At 40.4% G+C, this 23,570-nt stretch overlaps 1 protein-coding gene across 1 annotated transcript; it reads right to left on the bottom strand.

Moving 5' to 3' along the window:
* Window positions 1–5,599: 5,599 nt before the first annotated feature.
* Window positions 5,600–20,339, bottom strand: LOC127692360 (glutathione S-transferase A6-like). Its single transcript, XM_052192625.1, has 6 exons — window positions 20,245–20,339; window positions 12,400–12,451; window positions 11,862–11,994; window positions 10,912–11,053; window positions 9,197–9,328; window positions 5,600–5,770 (listed from the first exon to the last, which is right to left on the bottom strand). Exons 1-6 carry the CDS (start codon window positions 20,329–20,331, stop codon window positions 5,648–5,650), a joined length of 669 nt encoding a protein of 222 aa, XP_052048585.1. The 5' UTR covers window positions 20,332–20,339; the 3' UTR covers window positions 5,600–5,647.
* Between the last annotated feature and the right edge of the window lie 3,231 nt (window positions 20,340–23,570).

Genomic DNA, 23,570 nt, shown 5'->3' with positions numbered 1-23,570 from the left:
CTGTCTTTCAACAAATTTAACTCTTTGGAAGTCGGTGTAGATGGAATTTTCCAGGAAACTTCCTGTGAGGTTTCATGGGAGGCAGACAAGGGCTAAAGAAAGCAGGAGGTCTCTGTGGACTAAGCTGGGAGAGGCGGTAAAGAGCATGTTGATTCCACTAGGGAGTATTTCTGTTGCCTGGCCATTGTGGGGATGTGCTTATGCTGAAAAGAGATGTTTTCCTTGACCTTCACATTGACATGGGTGTCGAGTATTTTACCTTCTCCCAAAAGGCCTTTGGATGTGCTCTGTGTTCAGTTAGACTCCTCTGCCCTCAGCTACTATTTAATTCTCTCAATTATGGTGTCTTGAATTGTTTTTGCTTGTGTGTTTCAGTTTTATATAATATAACATGAACAAGATATGTTCAATATGATTAAAGGATTTTGTATGTGTCAAGTTCCTGGAAATGGGTACAAAATAGGTCCTTAGTACCTACTCAGTAAATTAATGTACAGTGTTAGTAATGATTTTGATAGAAAGTGAATTAGTATTTAAAAAATACAAACTATCCATCATTTTCACTCATCAATTGCCACTTTTTGTCAACTATACTGCAGAGTAAGTTATCACGTGTCCCAGGATAGTGTAAATATGAATTGAATTTGAAAAGGCTTTTTATAGGTAGATGTATTTAATAGGTGATGAGTCGACCTCTAATAATCTACCTAAAATCTTTCAATCTTGTGTCAAGCGTCTCCATAGACTCAGAAGGGAATGTGAACAAGGCCAGTAGGTGGAGAAAAGAGAAGGAGCTCAAAGTCATATTCTACCAACATCTTCCTGAATTCATTATACGGATATGGGTGTTTTGTCTGCAGGATCCTTGGTGCCCCCATAAGCAAGAAGAGATCATGGATCCCCTTGGCCTGGAGTTTTGGATGGCTGTGAACTTCCGTGTGGGAGCTTGGAATCAAACTCAGGTCCTCTGAAAGAGCAGCCAGTACTCTTACACTGAACCATCTCTCTAGTACCCAGAAAGAAACCTTAAAGACATTAATTTCCAATAACTCCTGTCTCTGTGTTATAAAATTAGACTATTATTTTTCTGAGACAGGGTTTCTCTGTGTATTCCTGGTGCTCCTGGGACTAGCTTTATGGATCAGGCTGGCCTTGTACTCACAGAGATCCACCTACCTCTGCTTCCTGGGTGCTGGGATTAAAGGCATGTACCACCAACACCCAACTATATATTAGACTCTTACTTTTCTGGTCTTATACCATCTAAGGGATGACAGTGTATCAGATGCCAACTCACAGCGATCTCTCAGTAGATAAGATGAAAACACAGGAATAAGATGAAACCATATACATGGAGGTGAGACAGGAATGCCTACAGTCTGACCACAGCCACCATGGCCAGTGCCCACAGATGAAGCTGAGGAGGGGAAGGCCCATGCATACAGAGTCTGTGCAGAGAGCATTGGTGTGTCTCACAGGAACAGCCTGGGCTGAGAGAGGGGGAGGGGATGGATACCGAGTGCAAGACCAAAGCAGCCCTGGGATGAAGGTGTGACATCCGGAAAGGATCTGTGTTCTCATCCACTCTCCTCCCCTGTAATAACCTAAAGGAAGGTCTTCCACATGAATATATGTAGATCACATACATGTTATTCTTTTCATTTCTATAACACTGTTCAAAAATTCCTTCCCTCTAATATGCAAAAGGCATAACTTTCAGGAATAACTTAAGCTGTCCTAATCAGAGTCCATCTCTAAAGTAGGCATAGCCAAGAGTGACCAGGTGCACTTCATTCTGCCCTGTGGTAGTTATAATCTCTCAACTTGCTTACACCAAACCATGCAGGTATAAATGCATGTGATGAGGGATTGTTAAGCAGTGTCAACTATACTAAAGCACTCTGTGTCTTCTTTATGGTAGGTTCTTGGGAATTTCTGAAATTTCTTGCCACAACCTATTAGTAGCCATGCTGAGATTTGATCAAACAAGGCTCATGTATCCCTGGGATGAGAAATGGCCGTGCTTGGCAGGCTCTTGGGTGAGAGGTTGCAGTAGGAACGGGTGTATGAGGATTGGTGTGATGAGAAAGATGAAGAAGCAATATTTATTTTAAAACTCCTAATGACACCCCTCAGTGCTTGTCTCTGGCTTCTTGTATTTCTCACTAGTCTATGTGGAAGCCTAGTGAGCTCTCGGCAGGCATCACTAAAGGTCAAGGCAACTGCTAAGAAATTTTCCTTTCCTTCATCGTATGAACGTCATGGAGTATACTTCTGAAACCTAAGTGGAGGAGGTCAGAGATTTCACAGGACCTCTTGATACATTCAATGGAGGTGAGGTTAAGAAAAGATTTCTGAGGTACCTGCTGACAAACGTACACAGCCTTTTTTTCAAGCAGAATTATACTTTAAATAATAACAAACAGTACATTCTCACAAATATACAAACCAAAGTCAAATGTTAGGAATTTGGACTGGAGACACAACTCAGCTCTTAACAGCATTCTGCCTCTAGGGTCTGAGTTTGGTTCCCAGCACCTACATATGGCAGCTTACAACCACCTATGATTCAAGCTCCGGGAGCATCTGACATCTCAGGTCCCTGCAGGCTCCAGAACTCACATATACATAGCTGTGGGTTTGGAGGGGAGGACCCACATCTGGCCAGGGCTAGGGCCACTGCACAGGCAACACTGGGAGTTTGACTGCCTCGGGACCCCACTGAGTGAATGCCAGGTTGTAGGAGGCCTCCTGACTTCAGTCCAGAGGTGGAGGAGGCACAGTCTTGGGGTTCTCAGACTCGGACATCCCAGACACCACTGGATGTTGTGGAAGAGCTGAGAACTGGGTGGAAGACCCGGGGGCCAGGATCTGGCCTGGGGCTAAAGGGAAAAAGACAGGGAGGAGGGCACTGGCTGGTTACTGTGGGGATGAGTCCTTGGTCTCCTCTGGCAGCTGTTAGAGGCTTGGATCGGGTTAGTGGTGCCTGTTGCTGAGAATGCCGGGAGGCCTTCAAGTGGGAGACAAGACGAGAAGCACTTTAGGGGAAGGCCTGCCCCACTGATCCAGAATGGCAGGTCCAGATGAGAAGAGGCAGTCTTCTCATGGTCTTAGCATTTATTGTAGAGAAGTAGACAGATGGAGAAGGTAGAGAAATAGACGCTGGACATGGCCACATGGAGAGAGGAGAAGGGAATGGAGAGAGAGTGGAAGCAAGGGCGGGGGTGGGGGGGGAGAGGGAACAAGAGAGTAAGAGAGAATAGAGGGAATAAACAACCCTTCTTATAGTGGGCTTGGCCTACCTGGCTGTTGTCAGGTGACTGTGGGGGTGGAGTCCAGACAGAATACTAAGGGCTTGGAGCATTGTCCTATGTGACTGATTGTCATAGGATTATGAAGTAGAGCGCCTTGTGTCAGAAGCATAGTTAGTGTCTGGGAGCATGGCCAACGGGTCCGTCCCTTGTAGAATATCTACTGGGTCACTGTAGGTTAAGCCTTACTCAACCAGAACACAGACTGCCTTTCAAGGTCCCACACATAGCTACACAGAGATGCATACATATATACAATGAGACAAAAAAACTGTCTTTTGAAATTCATTTGGAGGACTGGAGAAATTGATGCCTCATTGTAACATAAGATTGTATCTTCATTCTGTTGACTATTGCTGTGGTAAAATACCCTGACAAAAGCAACTTTAAGAGAGTTGTTTATTCAGCTCATAATTCTAGGCTATATTTCACCACTGTGAGGACATCAAGCAGGAACTTGAAGGAGCTGGTCACATTCACACAGTCAGGAGCTGAGACAGGATTGCTCCTACATTTTCCCCACTCTTGAATACAGTCCAGAATCCAAACCTAGGGAGTGGTACCACCCACAAAGGTCTGGATCTTCCTACATTAACACAGGCAGGACAAATCTACATAGACATGTACACTGGCCAACCTGACTTAGACAATCTCTCATTGAGACTCCCTTCTCAGGTGAATCTAGATTGTGTTGAGTTGATAATTAAAACTAACCATTGTGCCTGGAGAAATAGTTCAGTACTTAAGAGTATTTGCTGTTCTTGCAGAGGACCTGGGATCAGTTCCCAGTATCCACATGATAGCTCACAGTTGTCTGTAGCTCTAAGACTAGGGGATCTGATACTTTCTTCTGGCCTCTGAGTACTAGAAACACACATGGTACATAAGCATATATGTAGGTGTAACACTCAGACACATAATGTCAAAGTAAATAAATCATAAAAAGCCATACAAATAAAAGCAAACTCTGTCTTAGATCACTAAACAAAACTGGAGGATTTCAGGGAAATAGCTAATAAAAACTAAACTTTTTAGTATTGACAATAAGTTGTTACTCCATGTAGTGGTGCACAAGATTAATCCTATCACTTGGGAAGCAGGGTTAGGCAGAACTCTGTGAGTTCCAGGCCAGCCTGGTTTACATGACAGCCAGGGATATACAGAGAGAGACACTGTCTTGAAAAACTAAACAAAATAAAACATTACAACAACAACAAAAAAGTTTTCTTGGACAGGTATTATGGTGGACTCCTTTAATCCCAGCCGTCTAGAGGTAGAGATATGTTGGGGTATATTGTGTGAAGGTGTGTCTCTGTATATTTCATTATTAATTCTGAGTACAAATGTTTGGCATTGTTATTTCTATGGTCCATCATCAGCCTCATATTTTATAAATATTCAGCCCTCCTTACTAGCCTAGGTGCAAGCTAGAATTATGTCTGATTGGCTGTAATAAAGAGGTGACAGTCAATAGCTGAGTAGGAAGTGGAAGGTAGAATATGTGTATATGTGAGAGAGAGGGGGGGAAGGAGAGAAAAGGGAGAGAGAAAAAAGGGAGGGATGGGAGGGGGAGGGAGATGAAGAGGTGGGGAGAAGGGAGAGGGAGAGAAAAATTGAGAGAAATGAAACATAGAAGATTCCCCAGCAGACATGGGGTGAACAGACCGACCAAAGCTGAGCTGAGAAGTAGAAGTAGCCACATACAGACTATATTTAGCAGTGCCAGATTTAGTCAGGTTAAGGTAGATAGCTGGCTGGGAGACTGCCCTCAAACACCCAAGCTTTAAAATACTAAAAAACTTCTGTGTCATCATTTATATTGCTGGCAAGTTCAAGCAGGACCCACCATAGAATTAGGTAGTTCTCTGTGGGTTTAAAGCCATCTGAGTGTACATAGAAAGTTCCAGAACTGGAAATGTTACACAGTGAGATCCTATTTCAAAAGAAATGAACAAACAAACAAAGAAAAGCAAAATAAAAATAAGGTTCTGAAAAGAAAAGTTCTATTTGGAGCACTGCTGCCTAATTATAGCCATGATTCTGTTTGCTTAAGAACATTCAGTGAAATTTCTAAACTTGATTTTTCAATAGATGAGATGACAGATGTTAAAGAACTAAAAAAAAAACCCCACATAATCCACATTTTTATTGAATTTATTACAGAAAAGCATTACATAAGGGAATTAGAAAATCAGATCCATAGCATATCCATAATAAAATAGTTTTCATTAAACTGTATCATAGAAGGCCATTATTTCAATAATAGTGAGAAAGATCATTTTCTCACAATGTTCAGAGACAACATGAAGGTATAGTACTTGGTCAATGTCACATCATTAAAACTTGAAAATCTTCCTTACTTTTTGTACTATTTTCTCATCAACAGGAGGCTGTCTCTGGCTTCCAGGCTGCAGAAACTTCTTTATGGTAGGCATGTCACTGATGCGGGTTTTCAGAGCCTGCAGTTAAAAGTAAGAAAGAATCCACAGCCTTATGGAAGAACCCAGAGACAAGGCAGTTTGCATCACAGCCTAGGATATCTGAGTTTCATCATCAGCTGGATACAGTTACAGATAGACATCCAGTGTCAAGGAAAATAAGACAAAGAGGCAGAAAACAGCCCACTAACACTTATCTGAAGATATTGTTAAGGGTTTACTAAGTTATAATCACCCTTATCTTTTCCTTTATACTTTAACCTAGTAGGTCCATGACTCTGGTAGGAGGCAAGGTAAAACGTCTGTCATATATCAACTCAGCAGAGTATAAGGAAATGGAACTGAAATTAAGTACAGGAAATATTGAATGGATATTACCAATAAAAACTGTTTATTGTGACATATAACATGGTAATTTCAGAGGAGAAATTGAAGAAAGCAAACAAACACATGAAGACTGAATGATACACACTTGAATGAAGAGTGTCATGAAAGATATAAGGGAGAAAATCGGTACATTTCTAGAATCTAAGGAAAATGAAGGCAGAATTTAAGAGAACCTTTGTGATAAAGCCAAGGTTGTTTTTAAGAGGAAAGTTATTGATACCAGTGCTTACATTAAAAAGTCAAATAAATAACCTAATGATGCACCTCAAGGTCTTAAAAAAAAAAAAAACCAAAACACAACAAGAGCAGAGCAAGCCAATGTCAAAAGCAACAGGAGACAAGAACTATCAGAGAGAAATGAATGAAATGCAACCAAGAGAACAATAAATACATAGGCTCAGGATTTGGGTCAGTAGGCAGTGCTTGTTCAGCATAAACAATGCTCTGCATTCAGTCCCCAACACTGAACACACAAGGTGCATGAGCACATAGCTATAATCCACACTCAGGAGGTAGGGGTGGGTGGATTGAAGATTGGAGGTCATCTCTAGCTACACAGTGAGCTTGAGGCCAGTCTGAAGTATTTAAAATCCCATCTGTAATCAATAAAACAAGCCAACAATGCATAGACTCAATCAAGTAAAGAGGTGGTTTAAAAAGAAATGCACGCAATTGAAAACTTCTAGCAAATCTAACCAAAAGTAAAGGAGATGGCCCAAATGAACAGCTTTAAAGATAAAAAGGGGGACAATACAATGGGTTCCAAGGGCATTCCCAAGATTATTAGTGTGTATTCTGACAAGGTATTCAAAAGATTAGGGAAATCTAGGAAATAGTAGATAAATAACTAGACCCGCAAAGTTCTAAAATCAAATCAGAGAGTGTAAAAAACTTAAAGGATCCAGAAAAGGCAAAGACCTTTCAGAGACTTCCAGCAATGCAATCCCAGGACTGCATTACTCCCGCTGCTGAATTCTATCAAACCTTTAAAGATGATGGAACACTAATGCTTTCCAAACTGATTCACGAAATAGAAGATAAGAAACCTCACCACACTGATCCTGTAAATTTAGTTAGTATTATACTTCTGTAGTAGTTATTCTTCTATTGCTGTGATAACACACCATGATCAAAGACAACTTATAGAGGACACAGTTTATTTTGACTTACAGTTCTAGAAGGATAGGAGTCTATCATGGTGGGAGGCATGTACCAGATGGCAGGCATGGTGACAGAGACAGGAAGCTGAGAGCTCAGATCTTGAACTCCAAGAATAAAGCAGACGTAGGAAACTGTATGTGGGGGAGACTATAAATGCCCCAAGACCACTCCCCAATGGCATACTTTCTACAGCATGGCCACACCTCTTAAGCCTTACCAAAAAATATCACCAACTGAGAACTGATATCTGAGCCCTACGAGAGACATTCTCACTTTTATCATTACGCCTATATCAAAACCAGGTAAGGACAACACCAAAAACCAAATAAGCAAACAAAGAAACAAACCGCAATTCCTATAGTGTAATTTCTTAATAAATACAAACACAAAAATTGTCAATAAAAGCTGTACAACAAAGCAATTGGTGCAATGTCTCATAGCATTTTTGTTGGAACAGCCTACCAAGATGCCAGACAGCAAGATTTAGGCTGACTATGAGTCTGTGAATGAGTTCACAGGAGGTGTTTGCAAAATGTATGAAGAATCTCTGAAGGGAGTGAATTCCAACTGCCCTTCTATACACATATCAATCAATTCTTTGATTTTGTAGACAATCTAACAGATCTTAGTTGTCTTTTTCACTAAGTTGACAGACAGACAGACCATCTCAAAGCAGAGACCAGAAAAAAAGACAGTATCTGTGTGTTCCTCCATCAGGAGGTCAACTGGCTGAGAAGTAACTTAGTTGGAGGCATTAGGGGCTTGAAGGAGGGGTGTGGATAGAATAGGTACTAATGTTCTATGTGATAATAATCCCGTTTCTATTTTGTTATTCTACCTAAAATCAAATGCATGACATAAAATGTGAACTTTCTTTTCAATCTGAAGCCCCCATTGTCCATTTGCCTCTCTCTCTCTCTCTCTCTCCATCCCTCCCTCTCTTTCTTCCTCCCTCTCTCTTTTTCTTTCCTTCTTTCTTTACTCAAGCATTTTTATGATAATTTAAAATAGAGAGTGTTCTATGGAATTTAAAGATTCCAATCCTGGAAACTGTTCACATCTGCTTTATAGAATTCTAGAGTGCTAACCCTTTGGATGAGGTTGGAGAGGGGGATGACAGGGTTAGTTATGTCCTCCAGGAAAGTCTTAGTGGAAAAATAATGTTTTGTAGTTGTGTTTATAAAGTATGTCAATTAAAACTCTCATTTAAGAACATATTAGGATTATATGCTATGTTTCATTCTAGAGATTCAAAGTTGGCTCAACATACAAATCAAATACTAAAAACCATAGTACAACTATATGGTACAGACACACAGTGGAATTTTAATCACTTATAAAGGATGGAATTATGACAATTGTGGGAGAATGAGTGAAACTAGAGATCACCGTGTTAAGCCAAATTAACTAGATTGAGGAAGACAAAGGCTTGTTTCACTCACACATGTAAGCTGCAGCTAACATGTATCATAAGCAACTTTTACACCGAGACAAAGACAATTTAAGATGGAAGTGTGTGTGTGTGTGTGTGTGTGTGTGTGTGTGTGTGTGTGAGGTTAGACAAAGGAAGGAGATCAGATGGAAAGAGACCAGCTCTGATAGATTCTGTGCAAGGACAAAGTCACACCTAGGATGATGAGCATCCTAAAGAGCAAAAGAGATGTCAATGGGATAAGAGGATGGGGGCACAAACAGGAGAGAGATGCTGGGTCCTTCTTGGGTAGCACCCACCTTAAGTTTTGCTACAGGACATGATCATTTTAAAGGCCTAGAACAAATGCCTAGAACCTCATTTTGGAGGCCTAGGGCTGAGTGTGCAGACCTGAAGAAGGCTGGAGATCAAGCACTACCAGTCAAGCCCAATATGAGATTCCTGCTGGTAAGTAAGAGCCAGCTTACCTGCAGCAGAGGGAAGTTGGCTATAATGTTGGCATCCAGCTCTTCCATGTGGTAGATCATTTCAACCAGGTGAATATCTGCTTTGCTAAGCTTGTTACCAACGAGGTAGTCTTGTCCATGGCTCTTAAACACCTGAAGAATTCAAGGGAAGACATCCTAAACACACAAAGCTGTAGAGGAATTTTAATCCAGAAATATGGCTGCTCTGGCAAGGGATTACATCCAAAGACCTGGAACTATATTATGTGGCCAGAATGCAGACATTCCCTGGACTACAGTATGGTCTGGCTGTAATATAGACGTGCTCTTAGCACACACCTTTCATCCCAAACAATGTAGGTAAGGTTAGTTTGCAAAAGGAAACAGTAATATTTGAAAATGGTACCTAATTGATGGCCAGACAAAGTGATAAATCAGAGAAAGATTTGACAGAATTAGTCAGAGATAGGATACACCCAACTCTCACTAGAACAGACAAGAAAAAGAGGAAGACTTACAAGAGCAGCACAGAGAGAGGAGGGAGAAGACTGTTTTACTAGGACAGTTTTACAGAGACAAGATACAGGAGAAAACAGAACAAGCCAGAGAATGAGAAGGAGCCAGAAGATTAGAACAGATTTCCAGAGGACAAGTAGAATAATTCTGTAAGAAGCTCAGAGAATCCAGTTTGAATCTGTTAGTTTGGTGGTGAGGTTTGGGCCAGAACAGCTGAGTTGAACCAGTCAGCCAGTTCAGAAAGAATAGAAATGGAGAGCTTATTCATCAGTAATCCTCTGAGATAAAAATTGCATCCGGTGAATAAAAATTACTTTTACACAGAGTCAAGCTGGGCCCCCTGCTTCTTTCTGTTGAGACTTTTTTTTCTTAATTTATTTTATGAGTACACTGTTGCTGACTTCAGACACATCAGAAGAGGCTGCCAGATCCCATTTCAGATGGTTGTGAGCCACCATGTGGTTGCTGGGAACTGAACTCAGGACCTCTGGAAGAGCAGTCAGCGCTCTTAACCACTCAGCCATCTCTCCAGCCCTTCTGTTGAGACTTTAACTCTCAGCATTGTCTTATTAGTAGATTGGGGTTGGGGGTGGTGGTGAGTAAATTAACAGGAGACTCTGAAGAATGGCATCAATGTCCTTATGAGAGGATCTAGAGGGCTCCTTAGCCCATTGGACACTGGTAGAAGTTGGTAATCCATGAAAAGGAATCAGGCCTTCGTCAGTAACTACATCTGCCACCACTTTGATTTCCTTTCCATTCTCTGGAATTGGTAAACATTAGCACCTGTTGCACAACTCTCATAGTCTATGGCATTTAGCAAATAGCTAAGCCACATTCCGGCACTAAGACATGCTATATATCAGTGGTTCTCAACCTGTTGGGTGCAACCCTTTTGGGAGGGGGTCTACATATCAGACATTCGCAATTATGACTCATAACAGTAGCAAAATTATAGTTGTCAAGTAACAACAAAATAATTTGCTGGTTGGTCACAACATGAGGAACTATATTAAATATCGCAGCCTTAGGAAGGTTGAGAACCACTGCTTTAAACTCTTTTTCAATAAGGCCCTGATATGCCAGCCCCTTTAAAGCATGCTATCAGTGGCCCAAGCTGAGTCTTCCTGTCTCAGCCTCCTGAGTCCGGGATTACAGGCATATGCCATCACACCCACACCTATATTAATGCTGTTAAAGTCCAAACAGCTTCCACAAACCTTTTCAAAGGCAGGAAAGTAACGGTTTTTCGCTTTCTCTTTCATCAGGGCAATATTTGCTTCTTTGACTCCAGGTGGCTCATATGGGTTAACAATAAACATCTCATTCAAATCTGCCAACCCTTCTGAATACATATCAATCCTGAAAGACAAGAGCAACACAACTGGCAACTTAGCTTGCCTGACAGTTCTTAGCTTGAAAACCTTCGAGAATGTCAATAGATACCAGCCCTACCTCCTCCTGCTCCTTCCTCTAGTGAGGACCCAGCTTTTACATGGGTGCTGGATATCACAACTCTAATCTCTATGCTTGAAAAGAAAGTACTTTACTTACTGAGCCATCTCCCCTCCCAGAGTTTACTGTTTCAGTGAATTAGCTCTACCACAACTTGGAGGCAACCTGACAACTCTGGTGGCCCTGACTCAGTCTGGCTCCTTTGGTTCTACATGATATAAACCAGGTGACTCTAGAATCTTAGGTACCTAGGTTCTAGTAACCCATGAGCGTTGTGCTAATCTACATAATTAGTATCTTAATTTCCTGGTCCTGGACATGGCCATTTCTGGAAAAAAGTTAAAGTTGGCAGACAAAATACTTCTATGGTCACTCCACGGTTTCTAGACATCTTATGTTATGAGCATCCAGTCTCTGAAAGCCTGCACTTCTACAATAACGTTTCCATTTCGCTTCCCAATTCAAAGCTGATAGAGTTCTCAAGCCTCTGTCCCTATGTTGTGTCTGGGAACACCAATATCATTATCTATTATTCCAGTCATCAGGATCCCCCCAAAGTCATTCATCAATCAGCTCCATAGGACTCTGCCATACTTGAATCCAGGATAAATACCAAGGCAGGCCTGGTGGTCATGACCCCTCCCATATATCTGATCATTCACTGAAGGATTTAAATCCTTCCCATGATAACCATAGAAACAGAAGTATACTGTACAGGGCTCTCTCCTTCATGTCCTTCCCATAGAGGTTGTGTTTGCTGGAAAAATAGTTGAGAATGGCTCTGGTCTGCACCAGCTTCATCCCATCAACCTCCACCATGGGCACTTGCTGGAACATCAGAACTCCATCTTTTGAAAGAAGAAAAAAAATATAGGTCATATGTACAGGATGAAAAGTGCTCAGATGACTAAAAAGTCTAAGAGGAAATAAGATCATTTCCTAGTAACTTAACATTTCTAATTAAATACAGTGCTTTCTTTAAAGCTTCCTACATTTCTCCCCAGATACATATAAGGGAGAAAACACTGGCAATGTTATATTAGCCAATACTCAGCAGTGGAGCCCTTTTGACCTTAAGTGAGTCTCAAGTTTGCTCAAAGAACCCTTCTCCTTTATATTTTAAGCACTCTATGCCTCTTTAGCATACCCATGAACCACACTTCACGCGCGCGCGCGCACACACACACACACACACACACACACACAATCCAGGGTTTAACTCTTCTGGAAGACACCTAGATAATTTGTCTTACCACTTCTTAACTTCTCCAAGTCTTCATTAGTATGTATAAACTCTTCTACATACTAGAAAGAAGAAACAGCAAAGGAGTTATTTTTTCTTTAGTGTCATAGACTTCTTAATTTGAATATATTCTCTTTGATACATGATGTGAGTGACATAATACTTTGAAGTTTGGTAATATATGCAACAACATGCTTACAGCTGTTTGGAAATTTATATCTGACCTGTCAAGAAGAGAGCACAACATGCAGCTGCTCATCTTAAAGGTAATCTCATTCCCACCCTCTTCCTCACCAAGAACTATGGCACCTACAGTGATGGAGGGAATTCACAAAGAACATTCTGCAATGTTCTTCTGATTGTGAAGCTCTAAGATCTCAGGAGAGTTGACATCTCAAAGAGAGATTGTTGGGTCTGCAGTACAAGATATTATTACATGGACCAAAAGTCTCTGTTCTAGCTAGCTTTAATTGTCAACTTGACACAGCCCATAGTTACCTTAACTAGATTGATCATATTGGCCCATGGATATGTTTGGCACTTTCTTCTTTATTAATTGAAATGATAGTGCTATCATTAGGCAGCTGGGCTGAGACTACAAAAGGAAATGAGCTAAGAAAGCCAGGAAAGCAAGCCAGTAAGCAGCATTGCTCCATGGTCTCTACTGAGTTCCTGTCTCAGTTCCCTTCAATGGTTGGCTTTAACATGTAAGGTAAGTAAACCCTTTACTTCCGAAACAAGTTTGGGGCAGTGTTTTATGGTTTTTATTAGATATTTTCTTTATTTACATTTGAAATATTATCTCCTTTCCTTGTTTCCCCTCCAAACCCCCCCTATCCCATCTCCCCTACCTCTACCCCACCCACTCCTGCTTCCCTGTCCTGACATCCCCTACACTGGGGTATGGAGCCTTCACAGGACCAAGGGCCTCTCCTCTTATTGATGTCTTACAAGACCATCCTTTGCTACTTATGTGGCTGGATCCATGAGTCCCTCTATGTGTACTCTTTGGTTGGTGGTTTAGATCCTGAGAACTCTAGAGGTATGGGTTGGTTCATATTATTGTTCCTTCTATAGAGCTGCAAACCCCTTCAGCTTCTTGGGTCCTTTCTCTAGCTCCTCCATTGGGGACCCTGTGCTCAGTCCAACGGTTGGCTGAGAGCATCCACCTCTGTATTTGTCAGGCACTGGCAGAGCCTCTCAGGAGCAGGTATATCAGGTTCCTGTCAGCAAGTGCTTGTTGGTATCCACAGTAGTGTCTAGGTTGGGTAACTGTATATGGGATGGATCCGCAGGTGGGGCAGTCTCTGTGCCTCATTTCGGGTCTCCTCCCATGGGTATTTTGTTCCCCCTTCAAAGATGTACCAAAGTATCCACACTTTGGTCTTCCTTCTTCTTGAGCTTCAAGTGATCTTCGAATTGTATCTTGGGTATTCTGAGCTTCTGGGCTAATATCCAACTTATCAGTTGGATACCATGTGTGTTCTTTTGTGATTAGGTTACTTCACTCAGGATGACATTTTTTAGTTCCACCCATTTGCCTAAGAATTTAATGAATTCATTGTTTTTAATAACTGAATAATACTCCATTGTGTAAATGTAGCATATTTTCTGTATCCATTACTCTGTTGAGGAACATCTGGGTTCTTTTCAGCTTCTGGCTATTATAAATAAGGCCGCCATGAGCATAGTAGAGCATGTGTCCTTATTACATACTGGGGCATCTTCTGGGTATATGTCTAGCAGTGGCACAGCTGGGTCCTCAGGTAGTACTATGTCCAATTTTCTGAGGAAACAACAAACAGATTTCCAGAATAGTTTTAACAGCTTGCAACCGCACCAACAATGGAGGAGTGTTCCTCTTTCTCCACATCTTCTCCAGTATCTACTGTCACCTGAGTTTTTGATCTTAGTCATGCTGACTGGTGGTAGGTGGAATTTCAGGGTTGTTTTGATTTGCATTTCCCTGATGACTAAGGATGTTGAACATTTCTTTGGTGCTTCTCAGCCATTCAGTAGTTCTCAGTTGAGAATTCTTTGTTTAGCTCTGTAACTCATTTTTAATAGGGGTATTTAGTTCTCTGGAGTCTAACTTCTTGAGTTCTTTGAATATATTGGATATATACCCTCTATCAGATGTAGGGTTGGTAAAGATCTTTTCCCAATCTGCTAGTTGCCATTTTGTCCTATTGACAGTGTCCTCTGCATTACAGAAACTTTGCAATTTTATGAGGTCCCATTTGTCAATTCTTTATCTTAGAGCATAAGCCATTGTTGTTTTATTCAGGAAATTTTCCCTTGTGTCCATGTGCTCCAGGTTCTTCCCCAATTTCTCTTCTATTAGATTCAGGGTATCTGGTTTTATGTGGAAGTCCTTGATCCACTTGGACTCCAGGTTTGTACAGGAAGATAAGAATGAATCAACTTGCATCCTTCTCCATGTTGACAGCCAGTGAACCAGCATTGTTTATTGAAAATGCTGTCTTTTTTCCACTGGATGGTTTTAACTTTGTCAAAGATAAAGTGACCAGAGGTGTGTGGGTTCATTTCTGGATTTTCAATTCTATTCCATTCATCTACCTGTCTGTCTCTGTACCAATACCATGCAGTTTTTATCACTATTGTTCTGTAGTACAGCTTGAGGTCAGGGATGGTGATTCTGTCAGAAGGTCTTTTATTGTTGAGAATAGTTTTTGCTATCCTGGGTTTTTTGTTATTCCTGATGAATTTGCTAATTGATATTTCTAATTCTATGAAGAACTGAGTTGGAATTTTGATGGGGATTGCGTTGATTCTGTAGATTGCTTTTGGCAAAATGGCCATTAATCTTGCCAATCCATGAGCATGGGAGATCTTTCCATCTTCCGAGATCTTCAATTTCTTTCTTCAGAGACTTGAAGTTCTTGTCATATAGATCTTTCACTGCTTAATTACAGTCACACCAATGTATATTATTTGTGACTATTGTCATTTCCCTAATTTCATTCTCAGCCTGTTTATCCTTTGAGTGGGGGAAGGCCACTGATTTGTTTGAGTTAATTTCATATCCAACCATTTTGCTGAAGTTGTTTATCAGGTTTAAGTGTTCTCTGGTGGAATTTTTGGGGTCACCTGCAAATAGCAATATTTTAAATTTTTCCTTTCCAATTTGTATCCCTTTGTATCCCTTTGTATCCCTTTGACCTCCTTTCATTGTCACATTGATCTGGCTAGGACTTTGAGTACTTTACTGAATAAAAAGGGAGAGAGTGGGCAGCCTTGTCTAGCCCCTGATTTTAGTGTGATTGCTTCAAGTTTCTCTCCTTTTGGTTTGATGTTGGTTACTGGTTTGCTGTACATTGCTTTTGCTATGTTGAGGTATGGGCCTTGAATTCCTGATCTTTCCAAAACTTTTACCACAAAGAGGTGTTGAATTTTGTCAAATGCTTTCTCAGCATCTAATGAGATCATGTGTTTTTATTCTTTGAGTTTGTTTACATAGTGGATTACGTTGATGGATTTCCATATATTGAACTGTCCCTACACACCTGGGATGAATCATGATGGATGATTGTTTTGATGCGTTCTTGGATTCGATTTGTGAGAATTTTATTGAGTATTTTTTTGTATCAATATTCATAAGGGAAATTGGTCTGAATTTTTCTTTGTTGGGTCTTTGTGTGATTTAGGTATGATCATAATTGTGGCTTCATAGAACAAACTGGGTGGTGTTCCTTGTGTTTCTATTTTGTGGAACAGTTTGAAGGGTATTGATATTAGGTCTTCTTTGAAGATCTGATAGATTTCTCCACTGAACCCATCTGTGACTGGGCTTTTATTGGTTGGGAGACTATTAATGACTACTTCTATTTCTTTAAGGGTTGTGGGATAGCTTAGATGGTTTGATCCTGATTTAATTTGGTACCTGGTGTCTGTCTAGAAAATTGTCCATTTTGTTCCAATTTTCCAGTTTTGTTGAGTATAGGTTTTTGTAGTAGCATCTGATAATTTTTTGGATTTCCTTGCTTTCTGTTGTTATGTCTCCCTTTTCATTTCTGATTTTATTAATTTGGATTCTGTCTCTCTACCCTGTAGTTAGTCTGGCTAATGGTTTGTCTATCTTACTGATTTTCTCAAAGAACCACCTCCTGGTTTGATTGGTTCTTTGTATAGTTCTTTTTGTTTCTACTTGGTGGATTTTTGGCCCTGAGTTTGATCATTTACTTCCTCTACACCTCTTAGACATATTTACTTCTTTTTGTTCTAGAGCTTTCAGATGTGCTGTTGTTTCTTTATAGAGGTACTCAGAGCTATGAGTTTTCCTTATAGCATTGCTTTCATAGTGTCCCATAAGTTTGCATATATTGTGGCTTCATTTTCATTCAATACGAAAACGGATTTAATTTCTTTCTTTCCTTCTTTACCAAGTTATCATTGAGTAGAGCATTGTTCAGTTTCCATGTTTATGTGGGCTTTTCATTGTTTTTGTTGTTATTGAAGACCAGCTTTAGTCCATGGTGATCTGATAGAATGCATTGGATTATTTCAATCTTCTTGTATCTGTTGAGGCTTGTGTTGTGACAGATTATATGGTCAGTTTTAGAGAAGGTACCATAAGGTGCTGAGAAAAAGGTATATTCTTTTGTTTTAGGATAAAATGTATCTGTTAACAGATACAACCGATATCTTTTACTTCATTTCGTTCATAACTTCTGCTACTTTCATTGTATCTGTGTTTGGTTTGTATCCATGAAATGTCCATTGCTGAGAGTGGGGTGTTGAAGTCTCCCACTATTATAGGTGCAATATCTGCTTTGAGCTTTAGTAAAATTTCTTTTATGAATGTGGGTGCCCTTGCATATGGAACACAGATGTTCAGAATTGAGAGTTCTTCTTGGTATTTTTTCCTTTGATGAGTGTGAAATGTCTTTCATATCTTTTTTGGTAACTTTTGGTTGAATGTCGATTTTATTTGACCTTAGAATGGCTTCTCAAGCTTGTTTCTTGGGACCATTTGCTTGGGAAATTGTTTTCCAGCATTTTACTCTGAGGTAGTGTCTGTCATGAGGTGGGTTTCCTGAATGCAGCAAAATGTTGGGTCCTGTTTACATATTCAGTCTGTTTTTCTATGTCTTTTTTATTGGGGAATTGATATTGAGATATTAAGGAAAGTAGTTGTTTCTTCCTGTTATTTTTGTTGTTAGAGGTGGAATTATGTTTATGTGGCTATCTTCTTTTTGGTTTGTTGAAAGATTATTCTCTTCCTTCTCTAGGGTGTAGTTTTCTTCCATGTGTTGGAGTTTTATGTTTACTATCCTGTGAAAGGCTGGATTTGTGGAAAGTATTGGATAAATTTGTTTTTTTCATGGAATATTTTGCTTTCTCCATAAATGGTAATTGAGAGTTTTTCTGGGTATAGTAGCCTGGGCTGGCATTTTTGTTCTCTTAGGGTCTGTATGACATCTGCTCAGGATCTTCTGGCTTTTATAGTCTCTGGTGAGAAGTCTGGTGTAATTCTGGTAGGGCTGCCTTTATATATTACTTGTCCATTTCCCCTTACTGCTTTTAATGTTATTTCTTTGTTTTGTGCATTTGGTGTTTTGATTATTATCTGACAGGAGGAATTTCTTTTCTGGCTCAAAAACATAGGACTAAACCCACATGAGTACTTCCTCAAATAAAATATGGAATTTGCAAAATGTATAGTACAGGGCTTGGCTAACATAAAATTGGACAATAAGTAATAATTGGCTGTGGTGAGTTACTAAAGTTCTAAGTACTTACAGGAATATTTTCATTTCTAGCATGCTTGGTGGAATGCTTGGTCATAGATATACGCTGTCACATTGAATTAGACCAAGGAGACAGTGAGGTGTTGAATGTCACCAATTAGCTAAGCATCCACTCAGAAAGCACATAGGGGATGAGAAGTTATTGGAAGAGGGTCACCAAGGTTGGATATGGCTGGTGAGTTTGATGGCTTTGGTGGGGATGGTGGGATGCCTGGGCCTGTAATGATCAGTTTTGGGGCACAAAAGACCAAGAAAGTCTGAGCAAGAGTCTGGGGGGGGGGGGTAGCTCTCCCTGAATCTTCCTCAAAGGTGGTCAAGAGGAAGCCTTGATACTTAGTTCATTGCTTCTACTCCACACTTCTGTTTAGAATTCATTCTTCCAGAGGCTGAATCTTAAGGTGGACATCTGTGTGACGGGAAATCTCCAGTGGAAACGTGTTCATTTGTATCTGTGTGCTGCTTTCTTTGAAAATGAAAAGGGTCAAGCTCAAGTTTCATGTGTGCCAGGAGCAAGGTGAATTGCAATCCTTAGGGATGGGTAAACAGCATCATGAGACCGAGAGAGCCCTGCCAGACTCCTTCACAGGAGACTCATCCCTTAACCATTTTTCCCAGATTCTATCCAAGGGTCTTTCCATTGAGCCTTTCTAATTATCAAATGTCCTGAATTTTGTCTCTAAATACTTCAATGTGTTCTCAAGGCCATAAGAATAATTTTTGAGGAGAAACTTCCCACAAAAGCCTTAACACATTTAAAACAATAAGAATTCATTAGTGCTATCAAATATTCGATACTTATATTTCTACCGCTTATATAAATCCTATGAATTATTGCTTTTTTCTTTTAATTTTTATTTTACACTTTTTTATAGAAAACATATAAGAGAAAAGCATACGTTGAAATTAATAAGACACAAAGACTATACAACTCAGTGATCTTCTATATAGTTGGAGTTATTTATTTTTCATACTCTTAAGTCTCTAAACAAATGTGGTGCACATATTGTGACTAATGTCTCAACGTTTCATTATTGTCTGTGTTGTATGAAAAAGACTATTTCATACTATTTTCAACTATTTATTAAAACCCTTAGTAAGGGTTCCTATTCCTGCACAAAAAAATCATGACCAAGAAGCAAGTTGGGAGGAAAGGGTTTATTCAGCTTACACTTCGACATTGCTGTTTATTACCAAAGGAAGTAAGGACTGGAACTCAAGCAAGTCAGGAAGCATGAGCTGATGCAGAGGCCATGGAGGGATGTTACTTATTGGCTTGCTTCCCCTGGCTTGCTCAGCTTGCTCTCTTATAGAACTCAAAACTACCAGCCCAGGGATGGCACCACCCACAATGGGCCCTCTCACCTTGATCACTAGTCGAGAAAATGCCTTATGTGTGTTATGGAGGCATTTTTTTTTCAATTGAAGTTCCTTTCTCTGTGATAACTCCAGCTTGTGTCAAGTTGACACACAAAACCAGCCAGTACACATATCTATTCATGTGTATCCTTAAAACTGGTCATTTTAATTTAATGCTTGGAGTGACAAGGGTCACACTGTATAGGACAGCCTACCCCCAGATTTGCAATCCTCCTGCCTAAGTTCCTGGGATCCTAAGTGTCTTAGTTAGGGTTTACTGCTGTGAACAAACACCATGATCAACACAGCTCTCATAAAGAATAACATTTCATTGAAGCTGGCTTACAGGTCCAGAGGTTCACTCCATTATCATCAAGGTAGGAGCATGGCAGCATCCAGGCAGGCATGATATGGGAGGAACTGAGAGTACTATATTTTGTTCCAAAGGCAAATAGAAGACTGGCTCCCATGTGGTTAGGAGGAGGATCACATTGCCCATCCCCACAGACACTCTTTCTCCAAAGAGGCCATACCCACTCCAACAAGTCCACACCCCTTAAAAGTGCTGCTTCTTGGGCCAAGCATATTCAAACCACCACAATAAGATACCTTAAAAAGTCCAGACAGGGTACAATTGTTTAGAAGACAGTAACTGGGAAATAGCTTCTGGTTGATGTGAGGAAAGCATTCAATACAGTCAGTTTTAGATGAACCATCTCAAAACTTACCTCTACTCCGGCTGCAGCCAAGAGCCACCGCACAGACTCCATTCTACCCCGGGCTTCATCATAATGAAATAAAGGCTTCCCCGCCATAGGTGTAGCTCCTTAGATTCACTAAGTATTAATAAATAAATGAATGAATGAATGAATTAATTAATTAAAAGAAACTAAATGCAGGTTAGGATCATGGATTATGGTTAATACAATACACCATAAGAACTATCTACATCTGTCCTTGGTAAGGCTTCTAGAAATCCTAGCCAGATCTTGATCCAGATTCTGACCCTCCAAGGACCACAATCCTGAAATTGTACCAAACTACTCTCACAGTCCTAGTGGCCCTCTCTTTGAGGAAATAATCTGAGCAGGTTAGACCTACAGTGGGAGATGACCTTTGACAATCAGCCTCTGTAATAGGGGATGCAGCCAATTAGGTTACAGTCTTGAGCCACATATGATGGAGTTCTGTACAGATGTTCAAAAAGGAACTGAGAGCAGACCTAACCACAAATGGTTATAGGTATAATTCTAAAGATTTTTTTTTCTTTTTTGGAGACAGGGTTTCTCTGTGTAGCCCTGGCTGTCCTGGAACTCACTCTGTAGACCAGGCTGGCCTCGAACTCAGAAATCTGCCTGCCTCTGCCTCCCGAGTGCTGGGACTAAAGGCGTGCGACACCACCACCCGGCAATTCTAAAGATTTATGTATTTATTTTATGTACGTGACTACATCATTGCTCATTTCAGACCCACCAGAAGAGGGCATCAGATCTCATTAGAGATGGTTATGAGCCACCATGTGGTTGCTGGGAATTGAATTCAGGACATCTGGAAGAGCAGTCAGTGCTCTTAACTGCTGAGCCATCTCTCCAGCCTGTTGACTTTCATTATACATTTTAGGAGTAATATAAATTGACTGATATCCTACATGACATTCTAAATGTGATCTCACCTTCATCCCTTGAACTTCATCTCCTAAATACTGTACTGCTTCATATAATACATTTAATTTTGTTCTAGCTTACTATCTATATATTCTCATGTTCCTAGAGCTAAGGTAACATTCTTAGACAAATCATTAGCAAAATGAGCAGTTTGAACAGATTGAGAGGATGACCAGTATAATCAAATCTTTCTTATTTCATTTTTCATTATTTGCCCCATAGATTGCAATCCCAGAACACATGTATCCTTCATTATCACCACAATCTCTTTCAAGATGAAAGTTATACAAGGTTAGAAGGTCAGGAACACAGGTCAGTTCCCTTCTCCCAGCCTTGAGTAGGCTAAATAAACTTTAAGTGTTTGCCACAGTTGGACCTTAATGATCCAAGTGGAGTCAATTTCCTACAGGAGTAGACTGCTTGCTGAGCTTGCTTTGCAACTCAATCCAGATGAAACAAAGTATAGGGTCTGTTGGCTTTCCCTATATAAACACAGTGCTGACTATTAAACTTTGAGCCTTGATCAGAATCCTTTGTCTTAGCTTCATCCTTCTCTTGCCCCCTGTCCTTTTTCATTTCCACCACCGCTTTCAGGTAACCCAGTTCATTCATGGCTACTGGAGGGCTATAGGTGGCATCCGTACAAGATGCCTGAAAATGGGGAGACCCACTGAGCAACACTGTCTTCGGTGGAGCCCCACAGAAAATGGCAAAAAAGTAACAGTATCCTGTACGGTGGTAAGCAACAAACAGTATTAATGCTAGCGATAGCCATAAATTTTATTTTTTGGAGGCTTTTGTTGCAAGAGGTGCATAAAGAGACAGTGTTGACCTGACCTCAATCTCACTTAGGAGATGACAGCACAGATGGGACAGGGGAATTCTATATAGGCATTTGTCCACGGCCAAAAAGAACTGCATCAGGTGAGAGGAGCAGTGTTTAAAAAAAAAAAAAAAAGATGTTAGAAAAAGTCTTAGCTCAAGTAGATTTACACTGTGCATGGTTCCCAGAGGTAGGAATGGTACATATACAAATGACATAAGAAAGAGAAAGAATAGGTTTCAAAAAGCAGTTGTCCCCTATCCAGCATGCCTTAGCAAAAAATGAGGAAAATGGATTTCAGAGCTCTCATAGGGACAGAAGGAAATTGGGAGATGTCCTGCTTCCTCTTTGGCTCCTACTGGAGATCAGGTTCAAGTTCTCTTCCCTCTGTTTATTGTCTGTCCTTGGTGCACCTATCTGTCCATGTGTGTCAATTTATGTCTGTATTTATTTCATTGTTTGAATAACTGTTGTTCTGTGTTTCATGTTCAAAAGAAAAAATGGTTAAAACTTTATCTCCTGTCTATCCTAGATTTAGTTTAACTTGTTTAGAAGACAGTCTCAATTTGCACAGCAAGAACTGATACGTTATTCTGCACTGTAGAGGAGTCAAGTACAGCTGGAGAAGCCCTTCTAGGGGCTGATTAGAAAAATCTCTGCAATTGTGTTTATTAGGTTCAGCAAGTGAAAGGGTGCTTTTTCTCTTGAATTTACACCTAGAAAGAATAAGAAAATTTTGTTTAGTCTAAATATATAAGATGTATGTAGCCACTCCCCATAGACCTGCTGGCCAGAATTTTGTGTTTGATCTTTGTCAATTAGAAGCTTAATTGAATACCTGGTACATTCCTGCAGACAACTGAAATTTCTAATTATAATCTTGTTGCTTTTAAACAGATTGGTTGCTTACACACAGTATTGCTTTCAGCAAGCTTAGCTATTCACCATGGCAGTTATTCATTGCTATGAAGAAATGCATTGAGTGTATATTCACGTCCTTTGTGGCTTTGCTCTGAATGAGAAAGAGTGTGCTTTTGAAGGCTGGTATCTAGGGACGGGTAAGCATGTTCTTGAGTTCCTATCAACCTAATCTAGACATATACATCAAAAAGCTATGTTTGTTGTCCATGAAGAGTAAGAAGGAGCAATATAGACGTGGACCTCACACAGGCACGGCCACTGCCACTCTATACCCTATACTAGATTATGGAATACAAGTAAATCTAGTGACCTCATTCAGCTCATCTTTAAAAAAACAAAAAAGGGGAAATTGCGCCCTTCCCTTAGCCTTGAAAAGGCTAAATAGACTTTAAGTGTGTGCCACAGTTGGACCTTAATGACCCAGGAGGAGTCAATTTCCTACAGGAGTGTTCTGCCTGCTCAGCTTGCTTTGCAACCCAATCCAGCTGAAACAAAGGATGGGGTCTGTGGGCTGTCCCTATATAAACACAGTGCTTACAATTAAACTTTGAGCCTTGATCAGAAACCTTTGTCTTAGCTTCATCCTTCTTCAATTCCAGCAACCCCCCCCCCCCCATCAGCTAACCCAGTTCATCCATGGCTGCTA

The sequence above is a fragment of the Apodemus sylvaticus genome, chromosome 9, assembly GCF_947179515.1.
Source record: "Apodemus sylvaticus chromosome 9, mApoSyl1.1, whole genome shotgun sequence".
Taxonomy (NCBI): Eukaryota; Metazoa; Chordata; class Mammalia; order Rodentia; family Muridae; genus Apodemus; species Apodemus sylvaticus.
This window is presented reverse-complemented; position numbering and strand designations above follow the sequence as displayed.